This window comes from Ictidomys tridecemlineatus, chromosome 4 (genome assembly GCF_052094955.1).
Source record: "Ictidomys tridecemlineatus isolate mIctTri1 chromosome 4, mIctTri1.hap1, whole genome shotgun sequence".
Classification (NCBI taxonomy): Eukaryota; Metazoa; Chordata; class Mammalia; order Rodentia; family Sciuridae; genus Ictidomys; species Ictidomys tridecemlineatus.
Window position 1 is genome coordinate 188,690,122 of NC_135480.1, and position 22,130 is coordinate 188,712,251.

The 22,130-nt window shown below is 35.3% G+C and overlaps 1 protein-coding gene across 7 annotated transcripts in view; it reads right to left on the minus strand.

Moving 5' to 3' along the window:
• The window catches only part of Ecpas (Ecm29 proteasome adaptor and scaffold), a 112,108-nt gene that overhangs the window by 21,504 nt on the left and 68,474 nt on the right, over positions 1-22,130 (minus strand). For all 7 annotated transcript variants that reach the window (XM_078047946.1, XM_078047944.1, XM_078047947.1 and 4 more), the window contains 15 exons: positions 20,380-20,503; positions 18,761-18,841; positions 17,448-17,673; positions 16,948-17,039; positions 14,969-15,103; positions 14,007-14,169; positions 13,321-13,493; positions 11,981-12,082; positions 9,083-9,206; positions 6,443-6,588; positions 6,010-6,064; positions 3,988-4,102; positions 3,345-3,413; positions 1,741-1,858; positions 1,305-1,472 (listed from right to left, as the gene is read on the minus strand). In XM_078047946.1, coding sequence (XP_077904072.1) covers positions 1,305-1,472; positions 1,741-1,858; positions 3,345-3,413; positions 3,988-4,102; positions 6,010-6,064; positions 6,443-6,588; positions 9,083-9,206; positions 11,981-12,082; positions 13,321-13,493; positions 14,007-14,169; positions 14,969-15,103; positions 16,948-17,039; positions 17,448-17,673; positions 18,761-18,841; positions 20,380-20,503 — 1,891 coding nt within the window. The remainder of the gene's footprint in view (positions 1-1,304; positions 1,473-1,740; positions 1,859-3,344; positions 3,414-3,987; positions 4,103-6,009; positions 6,065-6,442; positions 6,589-9,082; positions 9,207-11,980; positions 12,083-13,320; positions 13,494-14,006; positions 14,170-14,968; positions 15,104-16,947; positions 17,040-17,447; positions 17,674-18,760; positions 18,842-20,379; positions 20,504-22,130) is intronic.

Consider the following 22,130-nt stretch of genomic DNA (forward strand, 5'->3'; position numbering starts at 1 on the left):
AACATTGAACAAATGATAGCTTCCTATGTCCCCTCCTCTATCTAACATAGGTAATCTCATCACAATTGAAGCTTCACCTTTCACCCACTCAGAAATGATGATCACCTCTCAAGATCCTAGGCCTATGGCCTGAATTCAGACCTACAAGGCCCCTGGCCTATTAGGTTTTGGCTGACCCAGAGGTACCACATACTCTCTTAGAGCAAATAAAACTCACTGAGCCTTCAAAGCTGTACCCTCAAGTACCTTCCGCTATGAACAGGAATACATTCAACCTAGTATCAGATGGAAGAGGAAAGGGCCACATCATGTGCAGGCACTTATATAAAGCATTGTAGGGATCGTGGTATTTATACAAAGTGAATTGCAAAGCCATGATGCAATCTGCCTTTTTTAAAAAATCTACTACTAATCTGCTACTAAGCTGATCATTAAAAAAGGAAGGTAAAGAAAAAGAGGAGGATAATGGTGACCTAGTCATCAGGATAGAATTAGGGAAAGAAGAAGAGTGGAGTCAAGGAAGACTTTGAAAGCATCATCAACAGAAATTGCTACTGAATTCATTTGGGAAGTAGGGGTAAGATACAGACAAAAATCAAGAATGATACCAAGTTTCCTGGTTTGGATAAGTATATAAACAGTGAGGAGAATATAAGAAGGTGGTTATATTTTTTTTTCAGTCCTGTTCTGGATAAGTTAATGATATTGAAACAAGAGCCAAGTGAAGGTCTCAAGCAGGCAATCAGAAACACATATCTGGAGCACAGGCCACATCTGGGCCAGTACAGGACTGGAAACCATCACAATTAAGATAACTTTGATAAGCCATGGAATGGTACAGAGAAAGCTGAGAAAATAAGAGATGGTACTCAGACATATCCTGAGAAATTCTAATATCTAATTGTACAAACAACCAGTTGATAAAAAATCATGAGAGAAAAACAATACATGGTAATTGCTTGTTTCCCTGTCTGTCTCCCCAGGAAAGGGAACTCCTTGAAGGTCACACTATAACTCATTCTCCACAGCATCAACATACAATATTCCATTTGTTTGAATACACTACCATTTCCTTAACCATCCTCCAGCAGACACTTAGGTTTCTTCTATTTTTGAGATTTTAATAACTGCTGTTGTAAGCACCTTTGATATTGTGAAAGAAGGAAGAAAGCAATAATTGAAAGAAAGCTTATTTATTAAAACAAATAAGTAGTTAGGTAGAAAGTAGAAAGAAATATGGGTACTTTGGGACCTCAGACAAGCTACAGCATTTTCCTAACACATGAGAGTTCACAAATACTTGCCATTGATTTATCAGTGACCAATGCATTCCAAATACTTGTCATGGCCTGTCGAATGCCAAGGTTGGGATCAAACTGATAACGATAAAGACGAGGAACTAGTTGAGGCAGAAAAGGAGCCAGCTGTTCTCCGGCTCTTGTAGCAATTACATTAAAACCAAAAGCAGCACCCTAAAAGTAATAAGATAAAGTGGCTCAGACATACCTATTGCAATTATTAGCATTAAATATATGGGAATAATAAAATCTCCCTCCCAAACTTAATCTTAAAGAGAGCCTGATTTATTGGGTCTTCCTTACCAATCAGTAATAGTAGCCATGTGGTAGTAAGGCTCTCAGACACAGATTTTACAAAGTCAATCAACTGCTACTGCCTGCCAACATAACATGCTTGGTTTTAGAAGTAAAAAAGAAAAACTGCCCAGTGATAGCAACTTACCTTCCTTGAGTTCCACATTGCATGATGGTTGGCCAGATTCATAAATTTATACACCAGATCTGGCTGACTAAGATCACTTGCCAGAGAACAAAGCTCCTTGTAAGTAGAAAGGCCCTGGCTTAGAAACAAACAAACCAAAGGAAGTATTCAATAATACATTTCTCTACCTCTGGTCTAATATAAACTACATCAATAATTACTAGGGTACATTAAAATTACACTTCCACTCAATTTCTCATACTGAATTATCTCATCACCATGGAAAAAAAAAGTTGGTTGAGAATACAAAAAGTCACCTACTTCAATTATCAACAATTCCTAAGCCCCTCTATATTGCTGCTGGTAAATAACCTAAATGTATCCACAACTCCCAGGTGGAGCTCTAACCGCCTTAGGGGGCAACTCAATAACTCCTCATTATATGGTACATAAATCTCTCTTATAATCATACATCATTTAAAGATATTTGTTTCCCATAAGTCTTTTTAAAGTTAGACCACTCTAATCCTGATTCTTTGTGGAGTCTTTCCTCTAAGCCAATAATATTTGCTCAAATAGCTGATCATTTTGTGTTATCTTGTGAAAAGTGAGCAATTTTTTAAAGAACTCAGAAGAGGTCTATCTGGAGAGCAAGTAGAATAAGAACAACTTTGGGAGCTCAGGATATAGCTCAGTGGTAGAGCACTTGCCTAGTAATTGCAAGGCCCTGCGTTCAATCTTTAGCACTATAAAAATCACAATTTTTGATGTGAAAACGGTGAGCTACAGGAGAACATAGGACAGAATTAACAGCCTGCAGCTTTTGCCTATCAAAGAGACCACAGCAAGGCAAACTGACAAGTTACACCCATTTACCCAACAATTCTTAGAGCAAAAGTAAAAATATAATCACGGTGGAATAGTGATAAAATAAAAAGGTAAAGCTCAAGAAATTAATTGAAATGCTAAACTGATGAACTCTAAAATATCAGGTTGCCCCACTAAAGGTGTACTAGAAGCCAAGCTATGCTGCCATGTCCTCACTCAGGACTGAACTACCTGAGAGCTGAAAGCACTTGGCTTAGTCAGTCTCCCAAACTGCCCTCAGAGCTCCGGGTCAAGGTCTCCCATTGAGCAACCCACCATCAATAGCTAGTCACTGAAGAAGTATAAAGGCCTAAAGAGGGAACATAAGGATGTAGGCTTTGTGTCTCAAAGCAGGAAAAATGAAGGGCCATCCCATTCCAGCAGAAAGCTCCTCTGACTTTCAGTATCCACTGCGGTAATGAAAACAATTCAGACCTTTCCACTGCTGTTGGCCTTATCCTGCTTGCTTGTTCCCACTAAGGAATGCCCCAATTAACCTGCAGCATACAAATCTCCATCTCAGAGTCTATTGCCAGCAAATCTAATATAAAAGAGTAGGCTTTCCCTTACAAATTTTCTTTTTTCCACCAACAAACAACATTTCTGTAAGAGGATAGAAGCTTCCTCACTGCTAGGCTTACCAAACTGGAAAGAAAGGGATGGAAGGGAAAAAAGGGAAGGAAAGGGAAGGGAGGGAGGAGGGAAGAAGGAAAAAAATTAATTCTACACTAAATCATCAATGGATATGTCATACTTACCCATCCGGTGTTTTGCCAAGGGTTCCCCCTTGAAACACAACCGTCTCTCCAGAAACTTCATGTTTAGCTCTACACCAAAATAAGAATTTAAATCAGTCTCAAACTTTCCATACCAGCATTCAACTAAAGACATGTTTCATTTGCAAACTGGTAAAATTGAACTTCCTATCAAGTGCCTACTATACTCAAGATGTAAAAGTCAACTACTCTTTTCCATTAAGCTGAGGATATTGTAAAACCAAATTTAAAATGAACAAATTAACATATGTAAGTGACAGCCCATACAAAGTTACACTGAATTAAACGTGGTCACACATTTAAAAGCAACTTTGCCACAAGAAAAGCAACATAAAGGACAACCAATAGTAAGACTGACTTCCTCCTATATACCTCACGGATCAGACTACAAATGATGTACACACTTCTTCACATCTTAATTTTCATTTAGCCATCAGTAATTACAGAATTTTTCTAATCCAATGCTTTAATTGTGCTGGGACAATTCAAACTTCAAAGTCTGACTAACTGGCATATTTCTAAAGTAAACAGTGTATAATGAGATAATTTTTATTTCATAGCATATTCTCTCTGTAAGTACACACACTTGCTATGTTCAAATGTGAAATGTTCAAGCTCACCATACCTTTTGCCAGTCATAAGTGTTTCAACAAGCAAAGACACCAATTCCTGTTGATCTTGTTCACTGCCTAGTTCATAAACCAACCCAAGGCCTTTGGAGGCAACATCTTGGCTAAGTTCTACCAAAACAAAAAAAAAAAGAATAAAATTTATAATATTCTTAAAAATTCTGACTACTTGAATTTAAAATAGAATACTATTCAGCATTAAAAGAGAATAAAATATGACATTTGCAGGTAAACAGATGAAGTTGGAGAATATCACGATAAGTGAAGTAAGCCAATCCCCAAAAAACCAAAAAGCCAAATGTTCTCTCTGATAAGTGAATGTTGATCCAAAATGCGGCGAGGGGGCATGGGAAGAATGAAGGAACTTTGGATTGGGCAAAGGGAGGGAGTAGAGGGCAGCTGGCATGTGGGTAGGAAAGATGGTGGAATGAGAAGGACATCAATACCCTAGGTATATGTATGATTGCACAAATGGTGTGACTCTATATAGTGTACAACTCAAGAGTTGAAAAATTGTGTTCCATCTATGTACAATGAAACAAAATGCATTCTGCTGTCATGTGGAACAAATAAAAAACTTTTTTAAAAAGTTGCCCTTTTGAAGTAAAGCATCTAATAAGAAGAGAATAAAATGCTTCCAATTTTTTTAAAAAAATGGTATCGAGCACAAATGCCAGTAATCCCAGCTATTCGGGAGGCTAATGCAGGAAGATGGCAAGTTTGAGACCAGCATAGGCAACTAAGAAAGACTCCATCTGAAAATGAAAAACAAAAAAAAACTGGGGATGGGCTGGAGTGCTCAGCAGTAGAGCACCTCCCTAGCATGTGCAGGGCCCTGGGTTTGGTCCTCAGCACCACATACAGGTATTGTGTCTAACTATAAATAAATAGAACTGGAGATGTAGTTCAGTGGTAAAATACCTCTAGGTTCAATCCCCAGAACAAAAACTAAAAAATCCAAAAATAAAGATAAGATAGGAAGGGCCTGAGGAGGGCTGGGGATGTGGCTCAAGGGGTAGTGCGCTCGCCTGGCATGCGAGCGGCCCAGGTTTGATCCTCAGCACCACATACAAACAAAGATGTTGTGTTCACCGAAAATTTTAAAAAAAATAAATATTAAAAAAAAATTTTTTAAAAAGGGCCTGAGGATGTAGTTCAGTGAGAGAGCACCACAAAAAAAAAAAAAAAAAAAAAAGACAAGGGAGTGGGTCAAAGTTTTTAATTAAAAAAAAAAATAAACACAGAATCAATCAGCCTATAATACTGAAAATCTCAGTGGACATGGCACATGAGTCACTGTAATGAGAATTACATCACAGAAAATCCAACTCACAAATCAAGACAGTATAGATAGACCTATTACCACAGGGTACATAGTATCAAAATATCATTGTAAGTTGTACACAAAAGAGATTTTAAAAAGCCTCACAGAATACCTACATTCAATTTTTAAACTGAAAGGTCAATACAAGATTGTATGATTTTAAAAGTTATAAAACAAATCAACTATTTATTTGCATAATGCATTACCTCTCCTAGCCTCAATCAGAGAGGAAAGGTAATAAGAAATAGAAGAAAATACTTAGTACAGGTACTAATATTAAAGAAGGCCACAGCTCCATTTTTAAGTACAAAGCTGAAGAACATGTTCTAAAAACATGTTTAAAAGTTGCATTATCTTGAATTCAAAATAGAATATTACTCAGCATTAAAAGAGAATAAAATTATGGCATTTGCAGGTAAATAGATGAAGCTGGAGAATATCATGCTAAGTGAAGTAAGTGATTTTTAAAAATGAAATAAGGATTTTAATTTCCTGTACCCTAATCAGAAATTCAGGGTTTTTTTCTTAGTCATAAATATAATTATTACCCTTAAAACTAAATTTAATTTTATTTTGTTTTTGAGCTATATAAAATAGTTCAAAAAGTTCTTTTATGTTCATTAATCCAAACTTTTTGAAATATAAAATACAAGTTTAATGAAGTTTAAAAATAAAATATTTACTGACAACCTACCATCATTTTCTGACAGAACTGAAACAAATGCACTCTGAATTTCTTTAAGATGAGACTGAAAGAAGAAAAAAGGCATTAGAACACTGTAACTCTACCTCTTTGGGAGAGTTAAAAACTTGGTCTTAAGAATACAAGAACCCTGACGATCAAGGTAGTCACAAACCCTGGTGCACCCTCATCTTCATAGATGTACAAATTACCTAAAGTTGTGTCACTCACAGGTAGTCTAATACTGAGCCTCTCCCATCCTTAGTACTTCTGACCTTATACCTTCAAGTATCATCTTCCAATCAGTATCTACCAACCACCATCCTTCCTTAATGCACAGCTTATTTTAAAAATCCCTGCTATTACCCTCACCTTCATACACTTTCCTTCTGACCTTTCATTCTTAAATACTGTGGTTTCCAACAGAGCTGGAGGCAAGGCTTACCTTCACTTCCTTATGGGTACTAAGCTTCCTCACAAGGGAAAGGAGCCAGATACAGGCTGCTTGCCTCACATGTGGGTTGGGGCTGATGATGTGTTTATTTAAAATCACATCCAACACCCAGGGGACTACGTCATTCACTTTGGCGCCTAAGGAAAAACAAAGAAAGTTAATGATTAAAAAAACTAAATATATTTTCCTGAGAAAATTCAATTGAAACCAATAATTACTCAATATAATAATTTCATAATCAATTAAAATTCAAATGACTGAAAGTGTAATTTCTGAAGAAATCAATAATTATTCACTTTAAAACCTAAGATAAGCTTAAATACCCTTTCAAAGAAATTCAGATAACTTTAATTCCCTAGAATGAAAAATTATCCCACCCTCTCCAGTCTCAGAAATTTTACTTTTCTACTAGATCTTTCTTAACTTCCATTTAAAAACAAATAAGCGAAACTCTTTTGACTTCACTTTACTTCTCCAGCTACCATGCATTTATCTCTTTTCCTTCACTACTTCTGGGCTTCTCAACATCAACACTGCTAACATTTCTGGCTGGGTAATTCTTTGTTGTGGAGATCTGTCCTGTGCACTGTAGGATACCTTGCCTCTACCCATTAGAGATTAGTAGCACCCATCTTCCCCAGTACCCAGACATTAGCAAAATCTCACTCCTCCTGTTAAGAAATCACTGCTTTACATCAAACCGTTCAACATCACCCCAGATACATGCATGACCGCATATATGGTGTAACTCTACATCATATACCACCAGAGAAATGAAAAGCTATGCTCCATTTGTGTACAATAAACCAAAATACATTCCATTATCACATATAACCAATTAGAACAAATTTTAAAAAAGAAAAAACACATTCAAAACAGTTCCATACTCATGATCAAACTTTTCCTTCCTCTTAATTATTAAACCTACTCCAAATCAGCCATTTACCTTTTCTTTGCCAAAGAAATTACTCATAAAAGTCACCAATTATCTTCCTGCTGCTTGCTAAGTCCAATAATCACTTTTCAATTTTTATCTTTTTTTTTTTCCATTTTCATCTTAATTGACCTGTCAGCAGTATAGAGACAACTGATTCCCTTACTTACCTGCAACTTCTCACCCCATTTCAGGGTCTCTCACTGACCACATTAAACTAGTTCTGAAAGTCATATGAAATCCCTTCTTTTACTTTCCCATAACTACAATGTAGCCAGCTACTATAGTTCTATCTGGGCACTACAATCACCAAGTAAGCAGCCCGTACTAGAGTCCCACAGCATGCCAAGGACTAGGCCCTAACTTGCTTCTCAAATGCTCTTCTTTCCATTCACAGCAAGATTACTGACTGTAACAAACAATACAGATATTGGGGCAAGTAGCATTCAGCTGAGAATAACAGAATATTCATGACCAAATTTCAGGGTAACAGATTCATAGGCACCACTTCTCCACAATATGTTATATTTTCCTTTCCCTGAAAACATAAAGACAAGGGAACTAAATGTGGATTTAGTGAACAATTTGAGATTCTTCTGCATGAATAGAAAGCCAAGCAGGATCCAATCTTCCAAAAAGTTTGAGACAACATATGGAAGTTCAAAAGTATAAAAATCAACATAGAAACCTCTCTATTATTCTTTTCCTTAAGTCACTATGTGAAAATCCATGGACTTACAAAATATGCCTCTTACGGCAAAGCCACTGTTCAGTATGAACCCTCAGTTCTGTCAGACCTCTGATATCACCTCTCACATGCAACCTAGGAATTTCCACTTCACATTTGATTACCTCCTTGTTAACAATGGTCGCTTCCTTGAGTAACTTCTTTCTCTTTTACAAATTTCTCATTGCTTTATCTCATGTGCACTCAAAGATAAACCTCAGAGAAATGCCTTTAATTCAGCTTCTGTCAATCCACAGTTGTCCTAACTATAATGCAAGCTAAAAGTGTTTTTCTATTTCCCTTAAATTTCTTTATGGTAGCTAATACAATAATAGGTAACAAAGTAATGCAGTGTGTTAAGTGCAATACCTAAATTAATGTCTCATAACACAATATTAATTCACAACAGAATAATTACCATGAGAACATTATATTTTAATTTCTAACTAAGAAAATAAAATCTAAACACTTTGTTTTAAGGATTAAAATAGAAATTCTGGTTCAAATATTGAAATAGATTTTCAATTTCAAATTCAAGACAAACCACAGATATTTTAAATCTTAAATCTATAATATATGGTCAGAAACCATACAATGCCCCCCACCCCTAATGTGCAATCACTAAGAGTCAGTGCACCTTTAGGGCTAGCAAGACACTGAAGCTTTATTATGTAACAAAGAATTTAAGGGATACATCACTTGGAAACTGCTACATCTCAAACTCTGAAACTGGCTAAATACACTAATCCTAACGAAAATAGCAGAAGTTTGAAGGAATTCACTGATAACTCCCTGTCCTGTTTGCCAAAGGCCTTTTAGAAGTTCATGATTTATCTTTTCTTCTATCAACTATTTTCCTTAATTGAACGACATTAGTACAGCATGTATAAGTACAAGAAACTGAGTTCATAATTTATTTGGTTCCAGTGTGATACAGAAAACATAAATCAATTAGTTGAATATTTGGTACCAGAAGGAGGAATATATTCTTCTTCAGTCACTAGCCAGGCATCTCGGGCAGCCACAGAACTAGTTCCTATTGCAGCACTGGTAATGGCTTCACCAATAGTGAACTGAAGTTCTATCTGCTTGGCCTGCAAAGAGGGAAGCAAAAGCCATGAATGAAAGAGAATATGTGCATCTATTGTTATAAAAAAAGCTGCTTAATCCTTTGTTTCTCTGCATGCTTTGTTTTCACTCTTTTGCCAGGCTTAACTCAGTGATTATAAAGCAAGGTAGAATGAGGGGTGGAGAATGACTTGAAGACCTTTTTCCAGGTCCATGCTACACTCCTCACCTTCAGCAAAAAATGACTAAGCAGTGATTTTTTAATCTTTGTATGCAGGATATAGTTCACCTAGGAGGACAAGGTGTCCTGTCCACTGGCTTGGAAGCCACACTGACTTCAATACAACTTATAGTTATCTCACCAGCTACATACCCTTTATCTAAATTTTCCCGAGCTTCAACATAATACTATTACTTACCTCATCAGGCCATAAGGACTATATGAGGTTACTGTACATAAAGTTTCTTTTATACAGTATGCCTGACTACAGTAATTATACAATAAATAGTAGCTATTATAATTAACTAGTAATTATTTAAACTTATTAACTCTTCATACTTTTAATATCAAATAATTCAAAAAAAATGATAAACCAAGTGTAAAATGTTCAAATTTAGCAAATCTAGATAAAAGATATACAGAAGTCCTTCACACTATTCTTATAACTTCAGTGTTAAGTCTGAAATTGCTTCAAATGTAAAGCATTAAAAATTCTCCTAGTATGTATTCAACTGTTTAAAAATCTGATTTAGAAATTTTAACATGCTTCACAAGTATGAATCACTGATACAACATGGAGTTGGACCTGTCTTGGTTCCCTCTGGCACTGTTCTGTTTACTGTGACTTGGAAGAAGTCTAAGAAAAAGAGAAATAAGAAGGGAAAGAAGTACAGACAGCCTGTGAGGGGCATGAGCATAGTGACTCCACAAAGAATACAAACAACATCCCTAGGCTAGCCATTCCTAGGCTTCATCAACAAAAAGTTCTAGTAGTGATGAGACATCAAGTGTTACACACCACAAGCTTCCTAGTTGAAGGGAAATGAATTTAAAGGCTTTTGCCCTGCAGCTTTGCTGGCCAAAAGCCTCTCTTGGCAACTTCAAACTAAGAAAAGGTATTTCAACACAGGATCTTTACTAGGGATCTATTTTATGTGCTATTGTTACATATTTTCAATTGTGAATGATACAGTTGGCATCGAAAACAAAAAGTCCCATAACTACATTTATGAATGATACAAGATCCTGCCTTTAGTTTGAACATTCCAGAAATAGAGGGTTAATAGATTAAAATAAAGCAAGCATGTGGGAGTTCACTATATAATGATATTACTTTTGTTTAAAATCTTCCACAATGAAAAGTTAAAATACACAAAAAAAATTTCAAACTTTATCCTGATTGATTATCAAGATATTCTGCTTCTCTGATTCAAGCTTTTTCGTTCATTCTTAAATTTCCCCACGCTTCTAGTTTTTCATATATTTTGTATTTCTAAACTCTTAAAATAATGGCATCAAATGAAAGGCATCCAAAGAAGCTTTCATTTGTTCAAACAAAACTAGAACATATTTTATAGGGGAAAAGATGAAAAATCAGACATCATCAGTTTCTCTCCAAGTGGCTACAATGTCTCTGGCATCCAGAAAGAACCTGATACAGATAAAATTCACTTTAAAAATACTGTATGGGCCAGGCACAGCAGTAGTCTGTAACCCCAGCTACTCCGGAGGCTGATGCAAGAGGATCCCAAATTCAAGTCCAGATTGGGTAGATTATTGAGATCCTGTCTCAAAATAAAAACTATTAAAAAGGCTGGAGGTGTGCCTCAGAGATACCCTAGGTTCAATCCCCAGTACAGGAAACAAAACAACCCAAAAGCCTGAATTTTAATACTGGCTTTCACATTCAGCTGCCTTAGTCCCTAAACTCAAGCCTGATCTCTCCTGCCTCAAATTCTCCAAGGGCCAGGACAACCCCCCTTCCAAAAAGCCTCCCCAATCCTCCTGACAAAATTATACTCTCCTTTGTGGTTCACATAATTACTTGTTTTACCACTATCTATAAGGTTCTACCAATATTATCACATGGCTAGGTCCTTGTGTTATAACAAAGTACAAAACAGACTCTTCCTTCAGTCTAGTACACAATTAAAAACTGTGATAAATGAATGCTATGAAGAAAAAGAATGGGAGTCATGATCACACAAATAACTAAAGAATCTACTCTAGCTTGAAGGGTCAGGAAAGGCTTTTCAAGGAGCATAGCAATAACTTGAGAAGGAAAATGAATACAGCACTTTCAAAAATTAGAGCAAAGAGGCCAGTATACAAAAATGTGAATGAATGTCAAGAACCAGTGCTAGATTACACAGAGGCCAGATCAGACAATGTTCAGATGCTTACCACAATGTATAGTATTCACTATTTAAAGATTCCACTACCCTGGGCATCTAATGGACAGAAACTAAATCACCACACTTGAAAGAAACTGGAATTACGAGCACCCACTTCCCACAGCTAGCTGGCTGACTGAGTAGGTTTCCCCTTCTACCTTTAATGCTCTCTTGTTCACTCAGAAATTATAAGGAAAGGCCTTTCCCATGTAAATGATTTAGTTAGAACTATGCCTGCAAAGTGATGAGCCTAAAGCTAGCAGCCAAAAGTCAGTGTGAGGTAAATAAATGAATAAAGTTTAATTAAAAGTCACACGCACACACACAGACAAAATCTCATAGCATGCAAAATTTCAACTAAAATATGCCTTTTGTTTGACTAATAATCAGAGAGTAATATAAATACCTCCACGGAATCCATCAGACCTTGCAAGAGGAGTTTCTGATGAGGAAAATCCCCATCCCCAACTGGAAAATAGCCCAATGTTTGAATTGCTCGTTCTTTCATCTGGAAGAAAACAGAATTTTTCTTTTAGACAAAGTATACAACAGCTTTATCCCAGAACAGTGTTTCCAAAATGAAATGACAGGAAGAGCAGTCTGTCAAACTAACATACCCATGCCTACATTTTTCTAAAAGCATACAATTTTACAGTTATCTCTGTAAGACAGTAAAGGCAGAAAGACATAAAACTGAGTCCATAGTAGATCCATAGCTCTGTTAGAGGAAGATGGCCTTTAAACCATCAGGGTTAGAAATACGGGTTCTGGGACACAGACAAAATCACATCTCAACCATTTCTTTCAGTAGCCTTTATAGGTAGGTATGTGACCTCTCTGTGGCTCTCATTCATATTATCTCATGAACTATTATGCCTACTGCACTGAACTTTTTGGAGGATTCAGTTTTAATGCATGGTAAGTGTGTCGCACATTCCCTGGCACATCACAGGGCTCAAAAATAGCTGGTAATGATTGGTTAATAATAGCTAATAAAAACTATATTGTATTATCTCAGAAAGTTTTAAACAGAAGCTAGACCAGAAGTAAGATTATCACTGTTAAACCTGTTGTAAACTAATTTTTCTCCTCATAAAATCATCTTTAAAACTGATGTATTTTGATCACAAATAAGTCTATGAAAATTCTACCCAAACCTAAAAACCTACAAATGTCCTCTTCCTTCAGATTATTCACACTGCTTACTAATGACCAGGCTTCTTTTTATTTTAATATTGTTATTAGTTATTGATGGACATTTATTTATTTGTTTGTTTATATGTGGTGCTGAGAATCAAACTCAGGGCCTCACACATGCTAGGCAAGTGCTCGGCCACTGAGCCACAACCCCAGCCCCAAGACCAGGCTTCTTAAAACCAAATTATAGAAGGTAAAGACTTAGATCTGTTATAAAAGTACAAAATCATAAAACTAACAACATTTTATTATCTACCTCATACATAGCCAAAGATTTCCATATGAATTTAATATTTTATTGAATTTTAACAGTTAAGGGCCTAAAATGGACTAACAGGGAGGGTCAAGTGATGCACATACTACACTCGTACACAAACCACCTCTAACTTACAAGCATATAGTAAACTTTCTTCATTAACTTTATCATTCTTTGAGCAAATCCTTCCCTCAGCTACAATGCCATGTATCTCAGTATAATTTAATTTTATTCACTTAGCTATCTTTAAATGGAAGAATTCCAGAAGGGAAGGAAAATAGAAAGAGACTTGCCTTATTTGTTTCTTTACTGGAAGGAATTCTATTTAGTAAACTTTCTATAAGATGTAATTTGGTAAAGCCAGATCCCTCGTTGCGGATTGGGAGTGGACCATTTCTGCCAATTTCACCCAAAGCTGTACAGGCAGCAATTGCCAAGAGGGGTGATGTACTATCCAAAAACGAGCCTGTAAGCACATTTGACAAAACAGAAAATAGTCTAGTACTTATCTTTGTGATCCAAAACAATCAGCAATGTATTAAAGATTTTTTTTGAAAGATAGCAAAATCCACAATATCTTCTAATTGATCATTTGTAAACATTTACTTGGTAATGGTAAGTGGGTATAGCAAATTTTTTGAATGTTTAAATTTTTTCCCATAAAAGAACCACCCCTGTCATATGTAGGGAAGCTGTGCCTTTAAATTATAATACTATACAAAGAAATTAAAAAGCTTTATTAAAATTTAACTTTGGGCTGGGGATGTGGCTCAAGCGGTAGCGCGCTCGCCTGGCATGCGTGCGGCCCGGGTTCGATCCTCAGCATCACATACCAACAAAGATGTTGTGTCCGCCGAGAACTAAAAAATAAATATTAAAAAATTCTCTCTCTCTCCTCTCTCACTCTCTCTTAAAAAAAAAAATTTTTTTAACTTAATTCAAAAATAGCAACAGTCAAGTCAGCACAGACGTTAATGACCTATTGTTTCTGTAGCGCTCTGAATGAGCTCCTCTTGCTCAGGCAGCAAATCCTCATTTGTCTCCAGGTCTTGTTGCTCTGCCATTCTCATCTTCTTTTTAGCCAAGTATCTTCCCACTGTGAATCCCAAGGCAAGCAAGGATCCATGCTGTATCTCAGGGCTCTACATTTAACAACACAATAGCATATGTCTGTCTCTTTCTCACACATGAAAGAATATACTAAAATAACTGTATTTATTACAATCGTGTCTCTGATAAAACTACTGTTTATGACCAAAAAGTAAAATGATCACTTGGATCCACTAGTTATCAATGAATCAAACTAAGGAACAAGAGAAACCTTGAGTTTCTAACAGAGAATGCTGAGAAGTTAAACTGAGTGTTGATTCACTTCAAGTTTTAGATAACACTAATTTCACACACACTCCAACTCTGGGTACAGTGACAGCCTTAACATGCTTCTATAGTATTCATGCTTTCTTCTGGCTTCCACCACTTGTGTAGTTGCAATATCATAATTTTCAAGAATAACTTCTCCCCATTACCAACAAAACACAATAAGCAGATCTTATTTCTAATTGTTAAAACCTCTAAGCACAAGGTAGTAAAGAAACTTTTTGAAAGCAATTTGTTTTTTCATAAGCACAGTGGTAAGTGACAGGAAAAGTAGAAGAAAAAGGAGCTAATATTTCTGAGTACCAGGGAGCACTAAGGATTCTCATGTATTTAGCCACCAGTCTTCATGACAACTGAAACCATGCTTTTCAGACATAGCACTCATATCTATTTACTGAACTGACTGTATCAATATATTATCTCACTTAACGTTTACAATCATAAAAACAAGGAATTTTTAAGTTTATTTTACAGATGGGAACATAGAAACTAAAAGAAGGTTAGATACTTTAATAAAATCCTACCACCTGTCATAAAAAAATGAAGACAAAACTGAAAACATACATGATTGTCTTTTGTAGTCTTTATAAGTTGTTCTATCATTGATTTCAACTCATTTCCCGATACAGTTGATACAACCACAGAATAAAACAATGCTGCCAATTCACGCATTTCTTCTTTACTGCTATTCATCAAACTCTGAAAAGTATAGAAAAATAGGTACATGATATATAATCATCTTCCTCCTGACAACATCAGACATTTAAACTAAAAAGAATAAATGATATATTTTAATGTTCAATCTCATGGTATTCAGGAAAATAATAATAAGCTATTATTTTAAAACAAAATGAAAATTAAACATATACCAAAACCTTAGGCACATTTTCATCAAAGATACAAAAGTTCAAAACATGGGCTAGTATTGTGGCTCAGTGGTAAAGCGCTCGCCTATTGCATGTGGGACCCTGGGTCGATCCTCAGTACCACATAAAAATAAAATGGAGATATTGTGTCCAATTACAAATAGAAAATAAATATATATTTTTTTAAAAAAAGTTCAAAACAGGTAAATAAACACACAGATATCTAGAACAGAAGTCAGCAAATGTTTTCTGTAAAGGACTAAATGGGCTTTGTGGGTCACATGGTCACTGTTGGAAGTACTCCATTCTGTCACTGCAATGCAAAAGCTGCCACATAAAACAAATAAATAGGAACTTTATGGACAACACAGTTCACTCATAATGAAATGTTATTTGTCCTTTGACTTTTTTTCAAACTTTAAAGTATAAAAATCATTCTTAGCTTGCAGACCATTAAAAAAACACAGGAGACAGGCCATAATCACCCATGGACCATAGTTCAATGATCCCTTATCTAAAAGATCAAAACTCAAAAACTACAGGGTCATTTTTGAAACGAGAAAATCTTCACAAAGAATAAAAAACCTTTTTAAATTATAATCAGTCTCATGAGACCAAATTTTCCAGAGAAATGCAAATTTCACATTTCTTGGCACACTACATTCGTATTTTCACACTTAAAAGATATAATCTATATATTTCTACCAAATTCAAGCTATATTTTTCAAAATGCATTTCATAGCACATAAGGTATATTAAACTAGATGAAGCTTACTTGTACTTTTTTAAAAACTTATCATTATTTGCCTGAAATTTAAATTTAACTAAGCATTCTTACACTTTTATTTGCTAAACCTGGTATTCCTTTTGATATGATTATAGGATAAGAACACTCTAATATATGGCTGGAAGGAGCTAAATTGCTATCACCCACATTAAGGGTGTAGCATTACCTATCAAAATTACAAAAACATGTGTCCTCTGACCCAGCAAATCTACCTCTGGAGAATCCAAAAAACATACTTCTTTATATGCAAAATGGTATAAAGGTAGCAGAATGAAGGACTCTAAATCATCATCAGTAAGGATTCAGAATAAATCATACAATTAAAAATGATGAGGGTATTAAAATAAAGAGATGCTCTCTCCAGTTATAGAGGAACAGCTCCAAGTTTTACTTTTAAGGGAAGACATAAAACCATTTGAGTAATATACCACCTTTTGTGTAAAATAAAGGAAAAAAATAAAAATACATTTTGGGTATGTAAATGCATAAGTAAATTATGTATACAAAAATAAGTGAGGTCCCATGTCTGACTACCAGAGGCAAGAGAGGAAATGGGGCGGAGGGCTCTTAAGTAGGCTGTTATATATTTTTAATTTAAACTACACAAACCCATTCCTTATTTAAAAAGACAAAAAAAAAAAACCTTTCAAAAAGAAAAAGAATTATTTTTTAACTGATATGACTCTCAAATTCATTTCCCATTCTCACTCAGATTAGTCGATGAGATATACTTACTACATGTTTTCTATTAATTGATTCATAACGGGTAATTTTCAAAATGAACTAAAAGCAGAAAAGGTCAGAATAACACTAGTAGAAAGAAGAAGAAATCATGAGATAAAAGTCTAAAATATCCAGACTCAAAGAGGAGTATAATGAACAGGACATACCTTTATCCATTCTGTTTTGTCTACAAACTTGGTAGCCAATTTTTCTGGATATACTGACACAGCTTCCAACAGACAGTACATGACCGGCAAACCTATAGAAGAATTCAGAACCCTTTTAACGTTTGAGAAAAGAAATGAATATGGAGGATCACCTTATATCTCTGAAGTGTGAGGTTATTGCTCAAATATAAATTCCCTCAGTCTATAAAAACAAAAAAAAATGTATAATCTAAATGTAGTACATGATTCAATGCAGCAAATTTACAGGTTAGCCATTTATCAAAAAGGGATGCCCTGCTCTTCACATAAACTCCCATAACTCTACTGTTAGCATTTCTTTCTGAAAAGAAAACTGTATCAAGGATAAATCAGATAAGTTTAGAATAAAAGCACAGACAAATGCCTTGTTACATAATTTTACTATAAATTCTTAACTTAGTTTAAAATTGGATTTTTGCTTAAGTGCTTTAACATCTTTCTTTGGCATAACCACTGCCTACCTCCAACACCTGCTAACAGCTGCTGAAGCAGGCCAATGTAGATCTGAACGGGGTTGGTTTCTCCACTTTTATTAGATGATGATGAGGCTGTCACCTGGCTGCTTGACATTAAAGTCCGTATGTAGCGTCCAATGGCTGGAGCATGATCTTGCATATCAGCCAAACTCTGAGAGGTAGGCACCACCCCTGCACTGTGAGCCAAACACATGCGCAAGTACAGGACTATCTAAAACCAGAAAGAGAGGAATCCAGATAAACTTCACTGTGACAGAGTATTCTTCAGAGTGACAATTTCCAGTTTTGAATCCTCCACCCTGTTTCATAAAGCTTTCTCAACCCTTATAGAAGCCAAAAACATAACTGATGTTTACTAAATTACTATAATAGAATAAAATTTATATATCAAGCTTTTACAAATTCAAGAGGTATTTCTTTGATGGAATTAAAATGTAAGCTGAGCTCAGTAATGCATGCCTGTAATCCCAGCATCTCCAAAGGATGAGGCAAGAGGATCATGAGTTCAAAGCCAGCCTCAGCAAAAGTAAGGTGCTATTATGCAACTCAGTGGATCCTGTCTCTAAATAAAATACAAAAATGTGGCTGGGGATGTAGATGTTGCTCAGTGTTCAAGTGCCACTAAGTTCAATCCCAGGAAGCCATGGGGGGCAGGGAGTAAACTCAATTTTTTTGTTGGGGGGGCGGGGTGGTTCTGGGGATTGAACCCAGGGCTTTGGATATGCTAAAATATATGCTCTACCTCTGAGCTACACTCCCACCTCTCTTTTCACTAGACTCTAAACAAGATTACTTTTTATAATTTAATTAGTACAAATCAATAATCTGAAACATAGAATTTCCCTTAATAGATATTATAAATTAATCCTCTTCACCCTTTAAACCTAGAAAACCCTAACAATCTCAACAATATCTCAGCTTTAAAACTCAAAATTTTACTTGCCACACAGCCCAATAGTAAGCAATGCAGAACATCCAGTTCTTTCACAGAAATAATCTCCCGATGGGCTAGAGACATGGCTTTGTAGTAGAGCACCTGCCTGACGTGTGCGAGGCCCAGGCTTCAATCCCCAGCATCAAAGAAAACAAAAGTAAATAAAATAAACCTGAGATAACCATAAATTAAAACAATACCAATTACCTAATAATGTTTTTTCAGGATTTTTGTTTTGTTTTGTTTTAAATAAATTTCCTGATAAAGAACAATAATGCTACAATATCACAGATACCATTTTGGGAGTGAAGCTACCTTTTAGAATCTATAAAGGAAGCCAAACAGAAGTATATCAAAGTCCTACCTCTCCAAATGCTGCTGGATTAAATGGAAGGACAGTAGTCCCGGTCATGTATTTGACTGGAGTTTTCATTCGATGGGAAGCCTAATAAAAATAAACATAAAACAAACAATTACGGAAGAATGGAGCACATATGACTTTCCTCAATTCAAAATAACATTTCTAGCCACTTTACTGTCCAAAGTTTGCAACTTTTCAGAGTCAAAACCTTTCCTATTAATCCAGCTGACTGTGTATGTACCTCACATCCCTAAATGGCAGATGTGATGCCTTTTCCCCATACATTTTACTGGCATATCTAAAAATAAACCTACTCCAGATATCTACTGACACAGTCACCCAAAGCCACTGAATGCTAGTTACATTCATTAAGATGGATGTAGGAGAAAAACAGAAGCATAGGGCATCTTCAGGATACAAATATGACTGTTAAGAAAAACAGAATAATACTGATCTCCAATTCCCTCAAGGTGCCCACCTAGCAAAAAGTGAGGACCACCAGTCAAGGTAAAAAACAGTTAGGTATCCTCCAACATACTGAAAGAAACACTGATATAAAAAGTGGGATAGTCAGGGGTATGGATTCTTACTGGCAATACTCAGATCCACCAGCAGAAAACACCCTGCAAAAGCAGAGATTTGTACAATCAGATGGATAATCGTGGTGAGAAACACCTGAACTGCTTCCTGAGGATTCCTAAATAGTGCTATTAACAATAAAAAGGAGGGCTGGGGTTGTGGCTCAGTGGTAGAATGCTTGCCTAGCACATTCAAGGCCCTGGGTTCAATCCTCAGCACCACATAAAAATAAATAAAACAAAGGTATTGTGTCCAACAACAACTAAAAAATAAATATCAAAAATATTTTTAAAAAATAAAAAAGAGTACCAGGCACAGTGAGGAATGTCTATAATCACAGCTACACAGGAGGCTAAAACAGGAGGAACAAAAGTTCAAGGCCAGTCTAGGCAACTTAGTAATAATATCCTATCTCAAAATAAAAGGGCTGGGGATGTAGCTTAATTCCCAGCACCACTATCATTCAATCAATAAATGAAATTAAAAGGAGGGGCTGGGGAGCTGGGGATGTGGCTTAAGTGCTAACGCGCTCACCTAGCATGCGCAGGGCGCTGGGTTCAATCCTCAGCACCACATAGAAATAAAATAAAGATGTTGTGTCCACCGAAAACTAAAAAATAAATATTAAAAAAATTCTTTAAAAAAAAAAAAGGAGGGGCTGGGGGTGCAGTTCAGTGATAGCGCATTTATCTAGCATGCACAAGCCTTTGGACTTATCCCCTGCACTGCAAAAAATAAAAGTAAAAAGGAAATATATTTTTAAGCATATCATATCAAGGGAAAAAATGTAAACATAGTTAAAAATGTTGACAATCATGAAAGGAATTAAAAGTCATTTTCTTTAGGTAAAACAGATCAATTAAATTTAAGAATTATATTTTTCTCCTCACTTTGTATCTCCCTCCTACATTGTAAATATTAATACTGCTAAAAACTACTATAGTTGACCATGGTGGTTACATTTTTCACTTTAAAAAAAACTTTTTTTTAAATTTTCATCCATTACATGTCTCAAGCTAATTACCTGCATCTTAGCACCATACCTTTTCTTGGATATAATATACCATTTCTGGGAAAGAAGGCATCTGCTTAGAAGCACCTTCTTTTTTGTTTCTACCAGGAAGACATCTTAATACTCGTTGTGCTTCTCCATGAACTTCTTCTCGTCTTTCAAAAAGACAAATAAGAATAAAAATAAATTGCATCAACCAGAAAGTAATCATTTGAAGAATGAAAACAAGAATTTAATCTGGCAGCTAGAATTCTGAGCAAATGTATTAAATATATTCTTGGCTATGTAAACAAAGAGACAATAAAATGTAAGAAGTTAAGTTTTTGGAAATTTCATGAAATTTGAAGAATCATCTGGTTTGTATCTTTGATTTTTAACTCACAGAAATAAATAAGATAGGTTTTGCAATCCATTATGTAAGCATCTATGTGTGTGCTTTATCCTTATTAGAGGTAAATCATAAACGACAACATGTTAAAATTCAGTGATTGTCCAATGTTCTTTATGCTCCAATAAGTTTTACACTTCTGTGCAGTCCAGCTATAATTCTGTATAATGATAAATGATAAGTGACAATATTTAAAAATGTAAAACCCAACTAATTTCAGACCACCCTACTAGACTACGACCTCAGCAACAGTTATATTCAGATACCACAGAAAGGTCATTTTAAGTCTATAACCAACTCTAAGTTGAGTGTAGTTTTCCTAACAATACCTTACAAAGGAAAAAAAAAAAGAAAGACTTAATAAATAAAGCCTCAAGTTGCCAGAAGATTTTCATTTGACTGGAACAATTTTAACTAAAGAAAGAAAACTGTAGAATTACTTATGCTTTGGTTTTGTAAATAAAAGTTATTTTCAACCCTTATAGATAAGGTTAACATTGTATATAAATAGTGACTTTAACATGATTTACTTACTACCTCAGTTCCCAGGCCCTGGAACCCTCTGGCCTCTAGCTAGGAAACTATAGTAGCAAAGTGAGAAACAGTAGACCACCAGAACCAAGATTAACAATCCTAAACCACTTTAGCCAAATTAAATGCAAATGAGTGAGAAACAGCCACCCAGAAATCAAAGTCAGAATCTGTCAATTCCTATAATAGGTAAAATATCAAACAAAAAAAAAAAAATCAGAGCAATTTATAGGGAAAGGGCATCAAGGACATACCAGATATTCTGTTCAGCCAACCAGAATAATCAAATAATGAAAACTGTTATCAAGGAATTTCCCATTTTTAAAAAATAGAACATAAACGTTTTATTGGAAAGGGTATTCAAATAATCAAAGGATGCAAAATTTTATTTAAAATCACTCATCAGCAAAAATGGCTTTTCGTTACAAGAATCTCATTGAAGACACAAAAATTTTAAGTACTGCATGTAATAATAGTTTAGTATTATAAAATATATTGGGAATGCTTCATGAATTTCAAAATGTCACAGACAATAAAAACATAATAGATTTGAAAAGAGTTGTTTTTTGGCTCAGGGGTCAAGTGCCCTGAGTTCAATTTCTGGTACCAAAAAAAAAAAAAAAGAAAAGAAAAAAAGAGTTGTTTTAATACACACATACACACATATACACACACACACACACACACACACACACACACACACACACCTATTTTATATGCATATGGTTTTTAAAGGCAGGTCTCAATTTCAGAAACATTTAAACAAATGAAAAATATATCATATTCTCTAGAAATATAATCATTATAATTCATTAATACAAAACCCAGTATACATACCTCATTTTAAAACTTTTAGGATATTA